Source organism: Xenopus laevis, chromosome 3L (assembly GCF_017654675.1).
Source record: "Xenopus laevis strain J_2021 chromosome 3L, Xenopus_laevis_v10.1, whole genome shotgun sequence".
NCBI classification, from domain to species: domain Eukaryota; kingdom Metazoa; phylum Chordata; class Amphibia; order Anura; family Pipidae; genus Xenopus; species Xenopus laevis.
Window position 1 is genome coordinate 94,823,903 of NC_054375.1, and position 19,980 is coordinate 94,843,882.

Below are 19,980 nucleotides of genomic sequence, written 5' to 3' on the forward strand. Positions count from 1 at the left end.
TGAGAGTTTCCTGTGACCATAATATTTGTGGTAGTAACATTTGTTTTACTGTATATTTACTTATAGTTGTGGTAAACTACCCAAAATATACAGTGGTGTGAAAAACTATTTGCCCCCTTCCTGATTTCTTATTCTTTTGCATGTTTGTCACACAAAATGTTTCTGATCATCAAACACATTTAACTATTAGTCAAAGATAACACAAGTAAACACAAAATGCAGTTTTTAAATGAGGGTTTTTATTATTTAGGGAGAAAAGAAATCCAAACCTGTGTGAAAAAGTAATTGCCCCCTGAACCTAATAATTGGTTGGGCCACCCTTAGCAGCAATAACTGCAATCAAGCGTTTGCGATAACTTGCAACGAGTCTTTTACAGCGCTCTGGAGGAATTTTGGCCCACTCATCTTTGCAGAATTGTTGTAATTCAGCTTTATTTGAGGGTTTTCTAGCATGAACCGCCTTTTTAAGGTCATGCCACAACATCTCAATAGGATTCAGGTCAGGACTTTGACTAGGCCACTCCAAAGTCTTCATTTTGTTTTTCTTCAGCCATTCAGAGGTGGATTTGCTGGTGTGTTTTGGGTCATTGTCCGGCTGCAGCACCCAAGATCGCTTCAGCTTGAGTTGACCAACAGATGGCCGGACATTCTCCTTCAGGATTTTTTGGTAGACAGTAGAATTCATGGTTCCATCTATCACAGCAAGTCTTCCAGGTCCTGAAGCAGCAAAACAACCCCAGACCATCACACTACCACCACCATATTTTACTGTTGGTATGATGTTCTTTTTCTGAAATGCTGTGTTACTTTTACGCCAGATGTAACGGGACGCGCACCTTCCAAAAAGTTCAACTTTTGTCTCGTCGGTCCACAAGGTATTTTCCCAAAAGTCTTGGCAATCATTGAGATGTGTATTAGCAAAATTGAGACGAGCCTTAATGTTCTTTTTGCTTAAAAGTGGTTTGCGCCTTGGAAATCTGCCATGCAGGCCGTTTTTGCCCAGTCTCTTTCTTATGGTGGAGTCGTGAACACTGACCTTAATTGAGGCAAGTGAGGCCTGCAGTTCTTTAGATGTTGTCCTGGGGTCTTTTGTGGCCTCTCGGATGAGTTGTCTCTGCGCTCTTGGGGTAATTTTGGTCGGCCGGCCACTCCTGGGAAGGTTCACCACTGTTCCATGTTTTTGCCATTTGTGGATAATGGCTCTCACTGTGGTTCGCTGGAGTCCCAAAGCTTTAGAAATGGCTTTATAACCTTTGAAATTTAACTCAGGTGTGATAAACCACAGTTAAGTTATTTTTTAACAAGGGGGGCAATCACTTTTTCACACAGGCCCATGTAGATTTGTAGTTTTTTTTCTCCCTTAATAACATAAACCTTCATTTAAAAACTGCATTTTGTGTTCAATTATGTTATCTTTGACTAATAGTTAACGGTTTTTGATGAGCAGAAACATTTAAGTGTGACAAACATGCAAAAGAATAAGAAATCAGGAAGGGGGCAAATAGTTTTTCACACCACTGTATATGTGTCTTATAGTTGTGGTAAACTACCCAAAATATAAAAAATAGACCATTGTTGTCCACATTTAAAGGTGAACTTGCTTCTCTTGCAAGTGGATTTTCTCGAAGTTTTCTTGAAAACCCCCCCCCCCCCTCATCTGAGCTGCTTCATCTGCTGCAGTTGGCCAAACTTTTGTAAAAGGAAGTATGAGGTGTGCCAGGGTAATGCAGCTGCAAATAACCGTAAATATGACATTGTATGTGGGGTATTTTTTCTTTTTATATAATTCACAACATACAAGTCTGTATTATAAGCAAGGCCTAAATTATATATATTTATCTAAACTTAGGTTCTTCTTTTCTTTTTCTTTTGCCCATGCATTCATCCTAGCTATACATTTCTGCCATGTAAGTAACCTGTAGTGTTTTTATCTGTGTTTTGTTCTGCGAATGGCTCTGATGAAGGAAATAATGGTGCAGAAGAACAGGTTATACCATTCCACATAATAGTAAAAGTAGTATCTCTGTGGCATTCTGTTTTACTGGCAGTGGGTTGTGGGCACTGTGGTAGAGATGTAGCCTGTAATTTGGAATTCTAGTGTGTTTGGTTGTTTTTGAGTAGATAGACTCATCTCAGAACATACGATTGATAAAAGTCTGTATCATCCTTCCAAAGAGACAGGGCCCTGACATTATTCTGCACACAGCAAAGTGAAAGGATTGAAAGAGTGATGTATTTATAATCAGATGAAGTTGGTAAATGCTAGAAGACTCATACATTCCAAGTGCCGTAAGCTTTAAACCTTTGCACTTGCGATACTCCTCGGTATTTGACCAATAGGCCTGTGGGCTAAACCAACAAATACTCTGAGTGAGTGTACTGTACATGGTATAACCATCTTCTCTTTCGTTCAGTTGGGCAGGAAATGAATAGGATCTTATGTTCCAAATGGATACCCAATAGCTGAACCAACTGATATATCTTTATGCTGTGGGTAGCCTGCCCAACACACGTCAAATAAAACTTTGTTACAGTCGTATAAATCATCAGCTCACTATACCTCCTACAAGATCTCGCCTATCTCCACTGCAGTTCTAGCTGGGGCAGGCATCTTGGATTTCACTGGCATAATAACATCACCAGCAGGGGACAAGATAGGGAAATCTTGTGATACTTCTAGTGGAGGAGTTTACTAAAACAAGGCATTCTGGGTAGAATACTCAAGGCAATGCTACAATGTGAGCATGCTCCTAAAATTTGCATGTTATGGTCACTGTTATAGTCACTGTGTGGACTCCCTCAGTGAAAGAAGCCATTTGACTGCAGGTTTTTTTTTTTTTCAAAAAACTATATATGTAGTTTGATTAAACGTGTTTAGGTTGTACTGGTCAGATTGTTAATTTGTGTTTGATTTTGGCTGTGCTAGGTGCCCTTTAATGTGTGTGTAATAAGGCTCATTCAGAGGCAGGTATATCTACTAGCCTAAATATTGATTTAATGTTATTTTATGTGCAGGATTCGGTTTGAATCTGTTGATTTGATTGAAGCAAATCTATACCTTTTTCATTGTTATAGCACTGGATGACGGTGATTAAAAAAAAATGGTAAATTCTGTACATTTCAGCTTGCAAACATGGGGTGTTTGCTCCACCTACAGTATCACATGAGGGGGGAGGTAAAATAAAATTCCAGAATTTCCCATTTTCCATGGTCAGAGTAGCCTGAGTGGGTAGTACAAACAAGTAAATGTCAACCCAGTGTTATTTCCCCTAATTCTAAGCAACTTTACAATATATATTTTAACATTTTCAACAATTTTAAAGATAAATGTAACTGCCAAGAAGGCAGTATCTGTCTGTGTTTTGCTATTTTCATTACTGCTCACCTCCTCCAGCCAAGACTCCATCTCCTACAATGCCTTGCTGCATGCTTGTTTCTTTTCTTTCTTTACAAGTGTTAGTCACAGAGTAAATGCAAAGGATTGTGGGAGTAGTAGTCTTGGAGATTCAGTTATTATCTAGGAGTAAGAACCAGCAGTGAAAAGTAAGACACCCCTTAACAACTCCAAACATGATAAAATGTTACCAGAAAGTGAACTGAAAGTGAATGATGGCTCAACCCGTTTTTATTCCTCTGGTGTATTTCATAGTTTCAAGCAGTTTATTATTTTCCACAATCACACTGTACAATCTGTAAAATCATGAAAATCAGGAACATAAAAAATAAAAAGTTTTTTTTCATTCAAGTGTGCAAGTTGTGTCAGGAGGGGATTATTGTGTTGGAGTCGCTTTCCTTTACCATACTGATACATTGTACTATAAACACATCAGTGTGTGCGCGGCGTGGTTAGAATATTCACTAGAGTTGTTCCACTGCGAGCACTCCCCACACTTGAGTTACTGTACAGATAAACAGCTGATCTATTCATTTTTTCCTTTCATCATAAGTGTTTTCTCTTATTGACAGAATCGAATTGATTGTTTGAGAAGTAACACTTGAACTGATTCAAAATGAGAATAAAAAGGCTTTATTGCAGATTAGCACAGATAGGAAAGCAGAATTTTTAGTTTTATCATTGCCTAGAACAATCACCTTTGTATTATTATTATATGGTAGCAATATGTTACAATCTAACAACACATTACAAAAGAAACGGATATCAAAAAAAAAACCTTTTTGCTCAAGGATTAATTTGTATATTCAAATACAGACTATCAATAAAAAGGTACCATTACTACTTGGGTACTCTCTTACCTAAAGAGCTTACATTCTAATTTCTATCCTAATTGAGGACTATATGTTTTTAAAATTCTAATCCAGCAGGCCTCCTTATATGCCAGTTCTTTAATATATTCTATTGCTCCATTTAATGCTGCCCCGGTTGCTATTGTTGGAGAAACAATATACATTTAAAGAACCAAACTAAATTTATTTCATGTTAACTGTTTAATTTACTCTTTATCTAAATAAGGTCTATTTTTCTTCACCCTTTTTTTGGTAAAAAGCATATAAATGTCCAAAATCTTTTTTTTTTTTTTTCCCCCTGCAGTTACGAGAAGCGTCTGTACTGAGGCCAGCAGGCGTAACCACCGACAGTCAACTACCAACATTCCCAGTCTGGTGCAATCCAAACCTACTAAGCATTGAAGAAGCCACTGATGTACTTAGAATTTGCTCACGTTCTCCCTGACCCTAATAATGCAGGAAATCCAGCTCGGCAATGTTTACTGAGCACATGGCATGTATTTGCACTACACAAACCTTTCCATGGGGTGCGTGAAAGACTTCAAGGGTTGAGATCACTGTTACTATTAGCATCCAGACCATGTTATTTGTAATTGTGATGAACAAGCTTGATTAAACCTATTTATTAAATCTTCAACTTTTGGTTGACCTTGGTTATGCCTACAGCCTGATGCTGGGTAAGCCTGTTTGCAGGCACATGGCTTGGCTGCACAAAGTTGTGGCTTAAACCAACAAACAATGGGTTATATGATTGATTGCAATAATGTCTCTTCATTCTCTCACTCCATGACCTTTAAAATGTATGAAGAAGTGTAGTAAACAATGATTTTGATAAATGTACTATTTGTACATAATCAGATACATTCTCCCGGAGCAGAAACCAATCAAATTTCTTCTCTAATGAACTGAATATTGACCAAGCTGTGCAACGAAACACCAAATTAACTAGTGGTACTGTGCCCTTAGACCGGTGTTTATTTCTCTTAGTTGAAGATGGTTTATTCCTTTTACTTCTACTTTTCCTCCATCGTTATCATGATGCCTTCACTGTCTGAAGTACTCACTGTAGTATCTCTCTCCAGGCAGAGTCCATCTTGTAGGACTGCTTCTTGTTATTTTCAGAGTTGATGTGATCAACGACAATAATCAGTAGCTTTGGAAAATTGCTCCTCAGTGTGCTGGCTGTTAGGTGACAATAGCTGCTGTTCTATTAAGCGCTAACTAGTCCATTTATACAGTAAGCCACACAGTTAGTTAGTTCTTTGGTACATGTGTGTACTTATTTCTGCTTGTTTTCTGCTTGGACACGCCAAAGCTGAGCCTAAATGTAATATATCTCATGTCTACAAAGATTTGCTGATGCCTGTACTGGAAACACACATTGCTGTTTTTTTCTCGTTATTCTAAAACATTTCAAGGGTATCTTAATCTTTTATGTATGAGCCTCGCCACAAATCTCCCTCATTGAAAGTGGTCAGTTTGGATCTTGTATAGAGATTAATAAAGTTTTGATGTTTACCCAAACTGCTGCAGATAGCCTGTGATTGGTTTGCTAGTCCCGAGTTTTACTTCGTCTCTGGACATTTGTTTTTGTTTTGCAACAGTAACTATGACATATGAAGCCCATTTTCAGAAATGAGACTACACAGATCGTTAAAATATCCCAGTTACCTATGATATATGCTCAATAAAAATTTCAGTTTAAAAAAAATATATATCCCGTGTTTGTGTATTTGAAAATGCTCAATCAGGGATCCCCTACCTTTTTCACCCATGAGCAACATTTAAATGTAAGAAGGGTTTGGGGGCAACATAAGCATGAAAATAGTTCCTGAGGATGCCAACGAAGGGCTGTGATTGGCCATTTGGTAGCCCCTATATGGACTGGCAGACTATAAGAGGTTCTATTTGGCAGTACAACTGGTTTTAATGCAACCAAAAGTTTTATCCAAGCCTGTAATGTAAAAATAATCACCTGCTTAGTTGCCACTGGGAGCAACATCCAAGGGGTTGGAGAGCAACATGTTACTCACGAGCTACTGGTTGGGGATCACTGGTCTAAATGGATGCTGGACAAAAGACTTATAATAGAAGTTGGGCACATTGTGGATGTGGCAAAATGATTCACTTGCATCTAATGCATATTGATGGGCTGAGGTGTAGTATTTGGCATCTGTAACGCTCTCATCCTCGAGTACAGTCGTCTAAAGAAAGCAATGAGCCAAAATACAGTTCAGAAGTACATTGACTGAAATCTCCGTTCTCCTCCCAATATAGACCGTCCCTGCGCTTAACGTACCCCTATAAGTATAAACATACAAAAAAAGGTATGAACGATTTCTCTACAGACAACCAAGATCTATGCGGATATCAATGCTATGATTTTGTGAAGCAGGTAAAGTGTTAATGCACATTTCAGTCTCATTCGTGATTGGGTTCAGGTAATCTGTATTCATTGGTTTGCCTCCTCTCCCCAGAAGTGCATCTATTCACGAAATAGAACTTGGCTTTTCTGCTTCTTAGGGGATCGAGAACTCTGTGCTGTTCTGGATAACAGGTCCCATACCTGTACTGTTAATGTGAATTAATCTTGTTGCAACATCGCCACCTGCTGGTCCGTTTTCAATCATAAAGTAGTCAAGGACATTAGGAGAAAGCGCTGCTCAGAAAATGTTATCTGAGGTTTGTAACAGTTTTCCTAACCAGAAGAATATCAGAGCAGTCCTCTCTTTCTCCTCCTTGACTACTTCATGGTTGAAAACTGACCAGAAGGCGGCACTGTTGTAATTTTCAATGACTGACTAGAATAACCATTTATACACAAAGAAAATCTATGCTGTGTAATACATTTGCTGTGTGGTACAACCATAAATCCAAGCAAATAGGGAATTCACAGAAGTGGAGTTAGCTCTAAGCTAGTCCTGCCCTACAACAATCTCTATAACCCAGCACATAACTGAGCTTATGCATCATTCACATCCAGTCCCTATCACATTCACACATAATATAGTCCACTTAATCAAATTTGTAATTAAAATGACAATAGTAATACCAAAAACCACAAGGCTTCACAAGTTGGTTTCTGATTCTTATTTTTGTATTTCAGATTCAAATAAGTAATATATAAAATGCTTTATGGAAACAGTAGTATTTCAGCAGTGACATAAAGGTTATTGGATTAACAGAAAATATGCAATAGGCATCATAACAAAATTAGACAGGTGCATAAATGTGGGCACCCAACAGAGATATTACATCAATACTTAGTTGAGCCTCGTTTTGCAAATGTAACAGCCTCTAGACGCCTCCTGTAGTCTTTAATGAGTCTGGATTCTGGATGACGGTATTTTTGACCATTCTTCCATACAAAATGTCTCCAGTTCAGTTAAATTTGATGGCTGCTGAGCATGGACAGCCTGCTTCAAATCATCCCATAAATTTTCGATGATATTCAAGTCGGGGACAGTGACGGCCATTCCAGAATATTGTACTTCTCCCTCTGCATAAATGTCTTTGTAGATTTCAAAGTGTGTTTAGGGTCATTGTCTTGTTGGAATATCCAACCCCTGTGTAACTTCAACTTTGTGACTGGTGCTTGAACATTATCCTGAAGAGTTTGTTGATATTGGGTTGAATTCATCCAACCCTCGACTTTAACAAGGGCCCCAGTCCCTGAACTAGTCAGTCCCACAGCATGATGGAACCTCCACCAAATTTGACAGTAGGTAGCAGGTGTTCTTCTTCCGCCATGCAAAGTGCTTTTTGTTATGACCAAACAACTACATTTTTGTCTTATCTGTCCAAAGCCCTTTGTTCCAAAATGACTGTGGTTTGTCTAAATGAGCTTTTGCATACAACAAACGACTCTGTTTTTGGCGAGTACAGAAAGGGCTTCTTTCTCATCACTCTGCCATACAGATGTTCTTTGTACCAATTGCGCTGAATTGTAGAACAATGTACAGATACATCATCTACAGCAAGATGTTCTTGCAGGTCTTTGGAGGTGATCTTTGGGTTGTCTGTAACCATTCTCACAATCCTCCGCATATGCCGCTCCTGTATTTTTCTTGGCCTGCCAGACCTGGGTTTTACAGCAACGGTGCCTGTGGCCTTCCATTTCCTGATTACATTCCTTACAGCTGAAACTGACAGTTTAAACCTCTGAGACCATAATACTGAACAATCTTTTTTTTTTTTCAGTTCTTTTGAGAGTTGCTTTGAGGATCCGTTTCTGGATAACTGATTTGTCTGTAATTTGGACCTTCATACTAGAAAATCATATAAACATGAATAAACCCAATTTGCTTCCAATAAGGATTAATTATATCTTAGTTTGGATCAAGTACAAGCTACTGTTTTATTATTACAAAGAAAAGGGAAATCAATTAAAAAGGAAATAATCATTTGGATAATGTGTGTGTGTGTGTGTGTGTGTATATATATATATATATACATACATACATACATACATACATACATACACACATACACACATACATACATACATACATACATACACACACACACAGGATACCTTATCCGGAAACCCGATATCCAGAAAGCTCCGAATTACAGAATGTCTCCCATAGACTCCATTTTATCCAAATAATATGAATTTTTAAAAATGATTTCCTTTTTCTCTGTAATAATAAAACAGTACCTTGTACTTGATCCCAACTAAGATATAATTAATCCTTATTGGAAGCAAAACCAGCCTATTGGGTTTATTTAATGTTTAAATGAATTTCTAGTAGACTTAAGGGATGAAGACCCAAATTACGGAAAGATCTGTTATCCGGAAAACATCAGGTCCTGAGCATTCTGGATAACAGGTCCCATACCTGTGTGTGTGTGTGTATATATATATATATATATATATATATATATATAATTCTCCAATGAGTATCTGCACTCCAATGCAATAAGGATAAGGAGGGGTGCACGGTAATTTTAGCATACACCAATAGTTTCCAAACCAGCACTCCCTTTTGGTGAAAACATGTAATTTTTATTGTGACATGGTATCTTATTCCAACGTTTCGATCCCTATTGGGATCTTTATCAAGGAAGATCCACAGTGTTAAAAAACAAAATCTTAAATACCCTAGTGCTTCACAGCAAGCCAATCCGTGCTCCGGTGTCTCTTAATTGATTAATTAGTTAAAACTTGAATTGGTGACAACATTTAAAAAACTTTATATATGTGCAAAAAATCTTTTTTTAAAAAGCATATCCACATCATGTGTCATTCAACTTAGGTTTTGTGCTCTATAAATATATGAATATATAAATATATAAATACGTAACAATGCATAATAAAATCCTAGTGTTTAAATCTTTTTATGTCAGTGTGAATTATTTATCACCACATTAAAAAAACATAAAATTGTAAAACCTTAATGTCTCCACAAGGTGTCACCAGTGCATTCTAAATGAGTTCAAGTTACAGTGTCCATAGTGTCCATTAGATATAAATCCTAAAAGGAAACAAAGAAATAAATTTGTAACTATTAAAAACATTACTGTAACAACCACATAAGTACTATAGGCGTCATTTTTGTATCCACTGAAAAGTTTCTGTTTGCAGTGTAGCAGCCAACTGAGAGAAATTTCAATTAAATTATGTCAAAAAAACAACTCAAATTAACTTGCCCATTCATGCCATTAGGGATCATGCAATTTAACTCATAAATCCAAAATGCTTCTCTCTTTAACAGCATTTTTTTCAATGTCCCCACCCCTGGGATGTGCTTTAACCTGTTCAATTGGCATACACCTAAAAGAGGAGGCATCATGTCTGGCCTCAGCCCAATGCTTCGCGACCGGCTGTTGGGCAATATCTTGCTTTCCCTCTCTTACCATCCTTTCGGGATTCAATGCTGCCCTAATGCTTGATCGATGCATGCCAATCCTCTCCTTTAGTTGCCTTACCGTTTTCCCACAATAAAGTAACCCACAGGGGCATTTTATAATGTACACCACCATTGTGGTTTCACAGTTCATCCGCTGTCTAACGTTATACCTCTTGCCTGTGTATGGGTGTGTGAAGTATGTACCCAAGATCAGCGTCCCACACATCACACATCCTTTGCATTTAAACACACCCGGCTGTACTGGGGTCATTGATCCATTACTTTTTTTGTTATATTTGTCCCTCGGATCAGATGGACTAAGTTTAAATTCATGGCACGCGAATAGCTAAATTTGGGCTTCTTACATAACTTCCCCTTTAATTGCTCGTCAGTGCGTACAACATCCCAATATTTGAGTATTATATTTTTACCTCTCTGCTCTTTGCGCCAAATTGGCTTACATAATAGATCTCATCTTTATGTTGGCTCCTGCTCTGACTCTCCTTTAGCAATTGCCCTCGATCTAAGCTCTCCGCCCATTTCAATATTGAATCGACCAATTGCCTCATGTAGCCACGTGAAATGAATTTTTCACCCATAATTTGTAGATCCTGTCTCCTCTTGGAGATCTCGCTATCAATTCTGGCTACCCGCAACATTTGTGATTTGGGCATTGAGCTTAGAAGGTGCCTGGGGTGATGGCTGTTATAATGCAATATGGTGTTCCTGTCCGTAGGTTTCGTGTATATACAGGTTTGTCATTTTCCCTCATTCTTATACACCGTCACATCCAAGAAGTTTTCTTTGTCTTCACTATAATTCATCTTAAATTTAATTGGACTTTCCAATCGATTCAAGTTATCAATAAACTCCACCAGCTCACAAACGGGCCCCAACCATATAAAGAAAATATCGCCGATATAGCGCCTATAAAAGGCGCCATATCTCCGAAAAATATCATTCGTAAAAATATGTTGGGTTTCATACTCCCATATATAGGCGTTGACACATGCGGGGGCAACACGTGAGCCCATGGCAGTCCCTGTACGTTAGAGGTAATATATTTTCGAATTTAAAATAATTCTTATATAAGATGAATTCTAGTAACGACAATGCAAATTCAATTGGGGGACCAACATAATCTGCATTTTCAGTTATCAAATTTCTCACAGCATTCAAACCCTCTTGATGCAGTATGCATGTATATAAACTCTGTACTCTAATGTCACGAAAACCACATCATCAAGACTCATGTCTACACTCTGTATCATCTTCAGGAAATCATTTGTGTCACGTAAATAGCTCCCAATTTTTGTAACACAAGGCTGTAAGAGATAATCGACAAAATGTGCAATGTTCTCATTTAGGGAACTCCTAGATACAATAATCGGTCGACCTGGTGGATTTACATTATCTTAATGCACTTTGGGCAATGTATAGATCACGGGTATAACGGGGTACTCCGGCACCAAATATTCATACATATTGTTGGTTATCCACCCTTGCACTGTCGCCATCCGTAATATGTTACTCAATTCTCTCTTAAACTTATCTGTGGGATTAAACAACAACTTTCCATAATTAATGGTATCCGATAACTGTGACAACAATTCGTTACGATAATATACATAGTCCATTATCACTATTCCACCTCCCTTATCCGCATTCCGGATGATGATCTCTTTGTTACCCTGCAGAGACTTCATAGCCTGTTTTTCCACTGGAGACAAATTGCCTCGCCTTTTACTTTTATCCGAATATAGCCTCGTCATGTCATTGTTAAGGAGTCGATGAAAGGTTTTAATAGAGGCATTATTACTGGTGGGGTCAAATTCACTCTTCTTTTTGAACTGTTTGTCCATATCAACTTTATAGGGGCCCCCCACACCACTCCTTCCTCATGTGGTACCCCTTGTTCCTTCACTTGTACTCACCCCCAGTTCTATGTCCTCAGTTCCTTTACCAAAATGCTCGCGCAATTTAATTTGCCTGGTCAACTTAAAATTATCGATAATATGTGTAAACTTAGAGCTACTCACCGCCGATGGCACAAAACCTAGCCCTTTGGTGAGCAACGATTCCTCTGCTGCTTCACTGAGACGATATGATGACAAGTTAAAAATCACATCCTGCTGAAGATTTAAAGATTTAAACACTAGGATTTTATTATGCATTGTTACGTATTTATATATTTATATATTTATATATTCATATATTTATAGAGCACAAAACCTAAGTTGAATGACACATGATGTGGATATGCTTTTTAAAAAAAGATTTTTTGCACATATATAAAGTTTTTTAAATGTTGTTACCAATTCAAGTTTTAACTAATTAACCAATTAAGAAACACCGGAGCACGGATTGGCTTGCTGTGAAGCACTAGGGTATTTAAGATTTTGTTTTTTAACACTGTGGATCTTCCTTGATAAAGATCCCAATAGGGATCGAAACGTTGGAATAAGATACCATGTCACAATAAAAATTACATGTTTTCACCAAAAGGGAGTGCTGGCTTGGAAACTATTGGTGTATATATATATATTCAAAAAGTAAATGTTTTCTTTATACACATTGAAAAGAATAGAAAGTTGATTGCTTTTCGAATTTGTTTAAAGCAGTATAATCCACTTTGGCGTTGATGATAACAGCCCTGTGATACATCAGAGTAATGACTTTTACAGTAGATGCAGAAGTGCATGCTGGCTATGACAATCGACTTATCCTGATGCTCAAATTATCTTGAAAACCCTTTAGACTCAGACCCTCACTCGCATGTACATGATTTAACTCGTTTTTCAATTATTTCCTACAAGTTATCTGAAACATTTCCAATAGTTACAGCCAAAACATCTACCATTTATGTTATACGTTGTATTGTTTTGTTGACAATTGTTATTTGGTAATATTTTTTTTAAGAAATTGTGTTGCTTTGTGGTTCAGATGTTCTTTCGTAATGGTGACTCTGACCATTCAGAGACCCACTGCAGCTTTTTTCATAGTCCTTGTAAATAACTTGAATCATTTGCATATACAGTTAGGCCCATAAATATTTGGACAGAGACAAATTTTTTCTAATTTTGGTTCTGTACATTACCACAATGAATTTTAAATGAAACAACTCAGATGCAGTTGAACTGCAGACTTTCAGCTTTAATTCAGTGGGTTGAACAAAAAGATTGCATAGAAATATGAGGAACTAAAGCCGCTTTTTTATCACAATCACTTTATTTCAGGGGCTCAAAAGTAATTGGACCATTGACTCAAAGGCTATTTCATGGGCAGGTGTAGGCTATTCCTTTATTTTATCATAAATGATGCAGATAAAAGCCCTGGAGTTGATTTAAGGGGGGGGGTGCTTATAGGTGGAAGATTTTGCTGTAAACTAACAACATACAGTCAAAGGAGCTCTCCATGCAGATGAAACAAGCCATCCTTTAGCTGCAAAATCAGAAAAAACCCATCCGAGAAATTGCTACAATATTAGGAGTGGCAAAATCTACAGTTTGGTACATCCTGAGAAAGAAAGAAAGTACTAGTGAACTCAGCAAAGCAAAAAGACCTGGACGTCCATGGAAGACAACAGTGGTGGATAATCGCACAATCATTTCCATGATGAAGAGAAATCCCTTCACAACAGTAAATAAGTAAATGGGGAAAATAAATTGATGGTATAGTGGCCCTTTAACCAAAGTATCGCACTTGGGATTCTTTGTGCCACACAAAGACAACAGATCCTCTGCATTAAGTCTATGGACAAACAGGCTGTTGTGAGTGGCTGCTTTCAGCCTGCGTATTTGTGTGGACCACGGCCTGTGTGTGACCGCACACAGGCTGATCAGATTCAAATCAATCTGCTTCTCTCAGCCTGCAAATTTACACAGGCTGACAACAGCCACTGACAACAGCCTTTGTGCCCATAGCCTATCTCTTCAATAGATTAATAACAACAGAATATTTTGTGCATTAGGCTCTATAACACACCAAGGGGGCTGCTACATTGTTACTGCGGTGCAATCATCTTAGGACCCAGCTTCTAACAGCAGACACTAAATCCACAGGTCTGTTGTTAGGGATGCCCTTTCCAGCCCCCCTGTGAAGCCCACACACTTGCTGCTATGAATCATCAAACCTTCCAACGCTGCCAAGGACCCTCCTGTTTAGAAAACCAGTAAGTGGCCACAGACACATTTTACCAAAGGTAGTGTTACAAATACACAAATACACATTCACACACTTTTTAGAACTGTACACACAGGCATACACAAACACTTTTTTTTTATTCTTCATTTTCTCATTTTGCCTCTTGCTACAAATTGTTTTATTTGGATCAGGAATTGTGACTGCTAACCACACTGTTGGATCAGTTATTTTGTATTTCATTGATGTGCCTAATTGTATTTGGTGTTTGTGATTGTATTACATACATATCAACATACTCTTAGGGGCAATTATGCCTTTGTACTATTAGAGGGTCTGTACATGCCACATACTTTTGCATAAGTATGCATATAGGACATCAAACTGTTCAGTAGACCCTTGAAGTTCCAACACAGAAGTAAATCCTGCAGAGGTCTTTAAAATCCTCAGTACAGCAGCAAGAACTAGCTTCCGGTTCGCCATTGATTTCTAAAACCATTAGGCGGGGGTGCAATGAGGGTGTGACCACAAAATACATATAGACAAATACAAGATTCCTCTGCACTCAACCCATTATCAATATATTTAAGACAGAGACATTTAGTACATACTGCTACTGAAAAATGCCTTACCCTTTAAACAACACAGGGATTGTTTGTCCATATATTGCAATATATTTAAGCTGGTCAACTACGTCAAAGTCATCCCAAGGGTAAGGTAATAGTTGTGTCTCAGTGGGACATGGGTTTTTACTATTGAGTGTTGTTCTTAGATCTACTAGGCAGCTGTTATCTTGTGTTAGGGAGCTGTTATCTGGTTACCTTCCCCATTGTTCTTTTGTTTGGCTGCTGGGGGGGAAAGGGAGGGGGTGATGTCACTCCAACTTGCAGTACAGCAGTAAAGAGTGATTGAAGTTTTTCAGAGCACAAGTCACATGACTTGGGGCAGCTGGGAAATTGACAATATGTCTAGCCCCATGTCAGATTTCAAAATTGAATATAAAAAAATCTGTTTGCTCTTTTGAGAAATGGATTTCAGTGCAGAATTCTGCTGGAGCAGCACTATTAACTGATTCATTTTGAAAAAAAAAAATTTCCCATGACAGTATCCCTTTAAATCAATGGGTGCATTTCCCAGATTTTACATAAAAATGTTGTCCTGATGTTCCCAAAAATGGTTGTTTGTCCTCTGTGAATGTTATTATTAGTTTAAAGGGGTTTAATATACTAACCAGAAATATGTTTGTCACTGTTCTGCCTTTAAATAGTCAATTCCAATTAGTCTGCAGCTCATACAGTCCTGCACCAATCATTTATTGCTTAGGTTGTGCATTTGACTAGCAGAGAGGTGATTGCCCCCCCCCCCCCATAATGTAAAATTAAAGCTGCAATGCTTAACCCTTATCATTAAAGCAGTAAATATTGTTTTTCAAAATAAAACTGACTCATGTGCTTATATCCTTTCAGTACTTATACTAAAAGCTGCTTAAAAGGAAAACTAAACCCCCCCTAATGTAGATCTCTATAAAAAGATATTGCATAAAACAGTTCATATGTAAAACCCTGCTTCATGTAAACAAACCATTTTCATAATAATATACTTTTTTATTAGTATGTGCCATTGGGTAATCTTAAATAGAAAATTGCCACATATAAAAAATAAGCCCCCCCCAAGCCCCCCCCCGGGATCATATGATTCACGGTGCACACAAACATATTAGGTCACATGAGCCAATTAACAGACAGAGTTGTGTCTTTTGCTTCCACACTTCTTCCTGTTACAGTTAGAGCTGCAGTATTTCTGGTCAGGTGATCTCTGAGGCAGCACACAGACCATAACGAAATGGTGGTTCAAGGCAAGATATGTAAAAGGGCAATGTTTACTTAAATATATATACCAGTTTGTTAATATTCTTTAATATGTCACTTAATATGATATAAACTATCTGTTTATATTTTCCCAGATTTTACATAATTTTTTCCTGGTCCCCTGAAAAATTTAAAATATTGGTTCTACTGTAACTTTGAAAACACTGATAATTTGTTAATAAAGGTGTATTGGAAAGTTGCTAAGAATTATGTTTTCTTTTATTAGGCAATTTTTTATTTTGCCATTGAATTGCCCTTTAAGTTTCACAACGTTAGTGGGTGTTTTAATGATCAAAATGAGACACGAAGGAGGCAAGCCCTACGCTGCATTGTTTCTGGCATTTACTATAATACAAACAACTTTCTGCATGGCTGATATATATAAGAGTGCGTATACAACATGCACTTTAATGTGAATGGGGTGATCCGGCTAGCTATTATACAGCATCTTATCCTGCCTATTTTACCAGTACTCAGCTTTACAATACAGTCAGCAGCGGCGTTTATACAACCATGTAAATGCACCAATAACTAAATGCAGCCCTATAGCTTTAAACCCAAACTATAAAAGCCAAAAGCTGTAGGGTCTTTATAAATGAGTTCAGATTCACAGTTCATGGCAGCTGGAAACCCTTTGACATAGATGAGTTAGGAACCAAAGTCCCGAGAAGTTTAACATACAAAAATGCCAATGGGGCATATAAGGATGAAACAGAACATTTTAAAGACGTGACACACATAGGGGGTTATTTATCAAGGTCCGAAATTTATCTCAGTGTTTCTAATACCCAACTTCGAGCAACTCCGAATTCCCTAATGGACCTTATTTATGAAGAAAAAAACCCTGAAAAAATAGGTTTGGGCAAAACTCCGAAAACTCTGGAGCTTTCCCTGAAAACTCTGAATTGTTCAGAGTTTTCCGCAAAAACGACGATTTTTTCAGAGTTTTTTGCTCCGAATCATCAGATATCAGTACAGATATCAGTGCAGACACTGGAACCTTCCCCAGTGACTTATACAGGACCTCGAGAGCTTTTAGATGCCGGGGTTTCCGAATCGGAGTTTTCATACCATCGGACATAAAAAAAAAATCTGAATTTTTCAGGATTTATTAAAGGTTCGAAAAAATCCGAATTTTTTGGATTTTGGGTATTTGGAGCTTAATAAATAACCCCCATGTAATCATGCAGGTGAGAGCATACCCTGTTTATTGTGACCATGTGTGAATCAGCATTGGGGGACAGCCCTCCTTTTGTTACGATCCAGAACATTGATGCACAGGTGGTCAGAATAATTGGGACAAGCTCCTCATCTGCATGATACATTGTGTGTGTGTGTGTATGGCTCTGTTAAAAAGCTTTATTGCAGCTTATGAAATGTAAGTTGTAACTATCATTGCAAATTAAGTGTGCAAATTTTTGGTGGAGGTGCAGCTATACAATTTTGTTAGTATATTAGTATGAATACTGATAACACTTTACTGGAATGGTAAACGAATGACAGATACTAACACTGCTATATTGAGCATTCATGGATCAAAATGGTGGTGTGACTGTCATGCATTTTTCAGTCAAATCAATGAAAGTGAGCAGTAGTGGAGCTTGGCTCAACTCAAGTCTAAATACAATACTATACAAAAAGGATTCCATGCGCAACACAATATTTTGTTTATGAAAGGTTTAATAATGACATGCAGCAGTCATGTAAAGACATTTGGACTGCCTTTAAGATATGCTATTAGCCAAGGATAAAACCCTTTAATGAGGAATAATGAGATAAAAATAAAGCATGGGATCATCCTCTTTGGCAGAGTAGGATTAACAGACCCAAACTACTCAGTAAGTCTCTTATGCATTCCCAAATCTCCATTACCTTAGCTAAGTAGAAAGAAACAAGCATAAACATCAACATTGCTTCATCCCTCTCTCTACCCAACCTCAATCAAGCCATACTGCATATGTTGGCTGCTTACTGAAAAGTGAGATGTTAAAACTAAAAGCATGGACTGTCCTCAGATGACAAACAGGGTGTGTATAAATGATCACACACACACCCCGCCCCAAAAAATACACTTGTTTTTTAATTTACATCCCTTGAAGTCTTGGACAGATTAAGACATTGTTTTTTAAATTATTGCTCAAATCAAAAATGTAAAGGGTTGCTCTCCCATAGACCCTTAGATCTCAGTAGGATGTATCTATCCCATTCTGCTTGGCATGCATTGTAGGTGGGGTTGCTGTCTCAACCCTTTAATACCGGCAATATATTGAATCCACATCCTTCATGGCTAGTTAGAAATAAATGTACATGTATGCTGCACAATAAACTGATTTATATGCAGAATGCATGTGAATAAATTGCTAGCTAGCCATGCAGGATGTGGATTCAATATGTTGCCGGTATAAAAATGTGTCTTGTAAATTAAATTTGTCTAACATTTAGCCAAGACTAAGCTTTTTATAAAGCATTTTGCAAAATGATTTGTAGAAAACTCTCAGGGGTTTGTTTGAATAAATAACAGCAACATTCTTGCAATGTTTTTTCATAAAAAAACCTAAAACATGGCTACAATTTAGAAAGTTTGAGGGTCAGCTAGTCACAAACTCAGTTTAGTTAAATATTCAGCAGTATTTGCTTTGCATTGGCTAACAAGAGGTAAATCCTTAAGGATGCTATTTCGGGAGATTAATTGCCCAGCGACAACTCGATTCTTCTTTGGGCGACTAATCTCCCCGAACTGCCTTCCCACCGGCTACAATGGAAATCGATCAGAACGCTTCATTTTACAGTCACCTGAGGTTGCCTCACAAGGAAACTTCGTGTAATTTCGGAAAGCCGAATCGATCAGAGCGCCATCCTGCCGTCAATTTACATTCTAGTCGGTGGGAAGGCAGTTCGGGGAGATTAGACGCCCGAAAAAGAAGCGATTTGTTGCTGGGCGACTAATCTCCTGAAATAGCAGCATGTGCCTCAGCCCTAATAGAATAAACTCCTAAAAAAAAAAGGAACAGTACTTTCAGTTTTAGCACATATTCCCTTTTAATACTTTCAAAATTGGATTTAAATAACAGTCCATGGTGTATAAAATAAATGTTAGATACTAACCCATTTTACTTTGAACCTTTTGTCTAAACCATTTTGTGTCATATGAACTCCCTCCAGACTTGATCACAGCTGCTTATTGTAATGGAACAAACCCACCACCACTTTTATCTACGATCACAAACTTAATTATGTAAAATAAACAAGACAAGGGAAGCCTAATTCATTTGGGGTGCCAATATGTTATGGATATCATTTTGACACAGGTAAGCTCCGAATTAAGGTGCAGTGCAACTTGATGACTTCTACCTGTATTCAGCGTTTACATTCCCTTCAGTGAGTGCAGCTTGATCAGGAAGCATGGGCTGCGTTTGTTCCTGCACCCCCAGCAGTGGAACGCATGAAAGATTAACTGCACAGGGATGCAGGAACAACGCCCATGTGTAAGGGCAGGGGCCCCCAACCTTTTTTTACCCGGGAGCCACATTCAAATGTAAAAAGAGTTGGAGAGCAACACAAGCATAAAATAGTCCCTTGGGGTGCCAAATAAGGGCTGTGATTGGCTATTTGGTTGCCCCTATGTGGACTGGCAGCCTACAGGAGGCTCTACTTGGCACTATACTTAGTTTTTATGCAATTAAAACTTGCTTCCAAGCCTGGAATTCAAAAATAAGCATCTGCTCTGAGGACACAGAGAGCAACATCCAAGGGGTTGGAGAGCAACATGTTGCTCGCGAGCTACTGGTTGGGGATCACTGTGTAAGGGCCTGTCTGGGTTTTATACTCTCCCCAAGGTCACTGGATGCCAAGTCTCCCACTTCAGATGTACGTGC

At 38.1% G+C, this 19,980-nt stretch overlaps 1 protein-coding gene across 11 annotated transcripts in view; it reads left to right on the forward strand.

The window, feature by feature from the left end:
- impdh1.L (IMP (inosine 5'-monophosphate) dehydrogenase 1) overlaps nucleotides 1-5,956 on the forward strand; it is a 79,027-nt gene extending 73,071 nt beyond the window's left edge. For 9 of the 11 annotated variants that reach the window (XM_041584967.1, XM_041584966.1, XM_041584970.1 and 6 more), the window contains 2 exons: nucleotides 1,891-1,907; nucleotides 4,550-5,956. In XM_041584967.1, the coding sequence (XP_041440901.1) occupies nucleotides 1,891-1,907; nucleotides 4,550-4,647 (115 nt within the window). In that variant the 3' untranslated portion in view covers nucleotides 4,648-5,956. 11 annotated transcript variants of the gene reach the window in all.
- The last annotated feature ends 14,024 nt before the right edge of the window (nucleotides 5,957-19,980 follow it).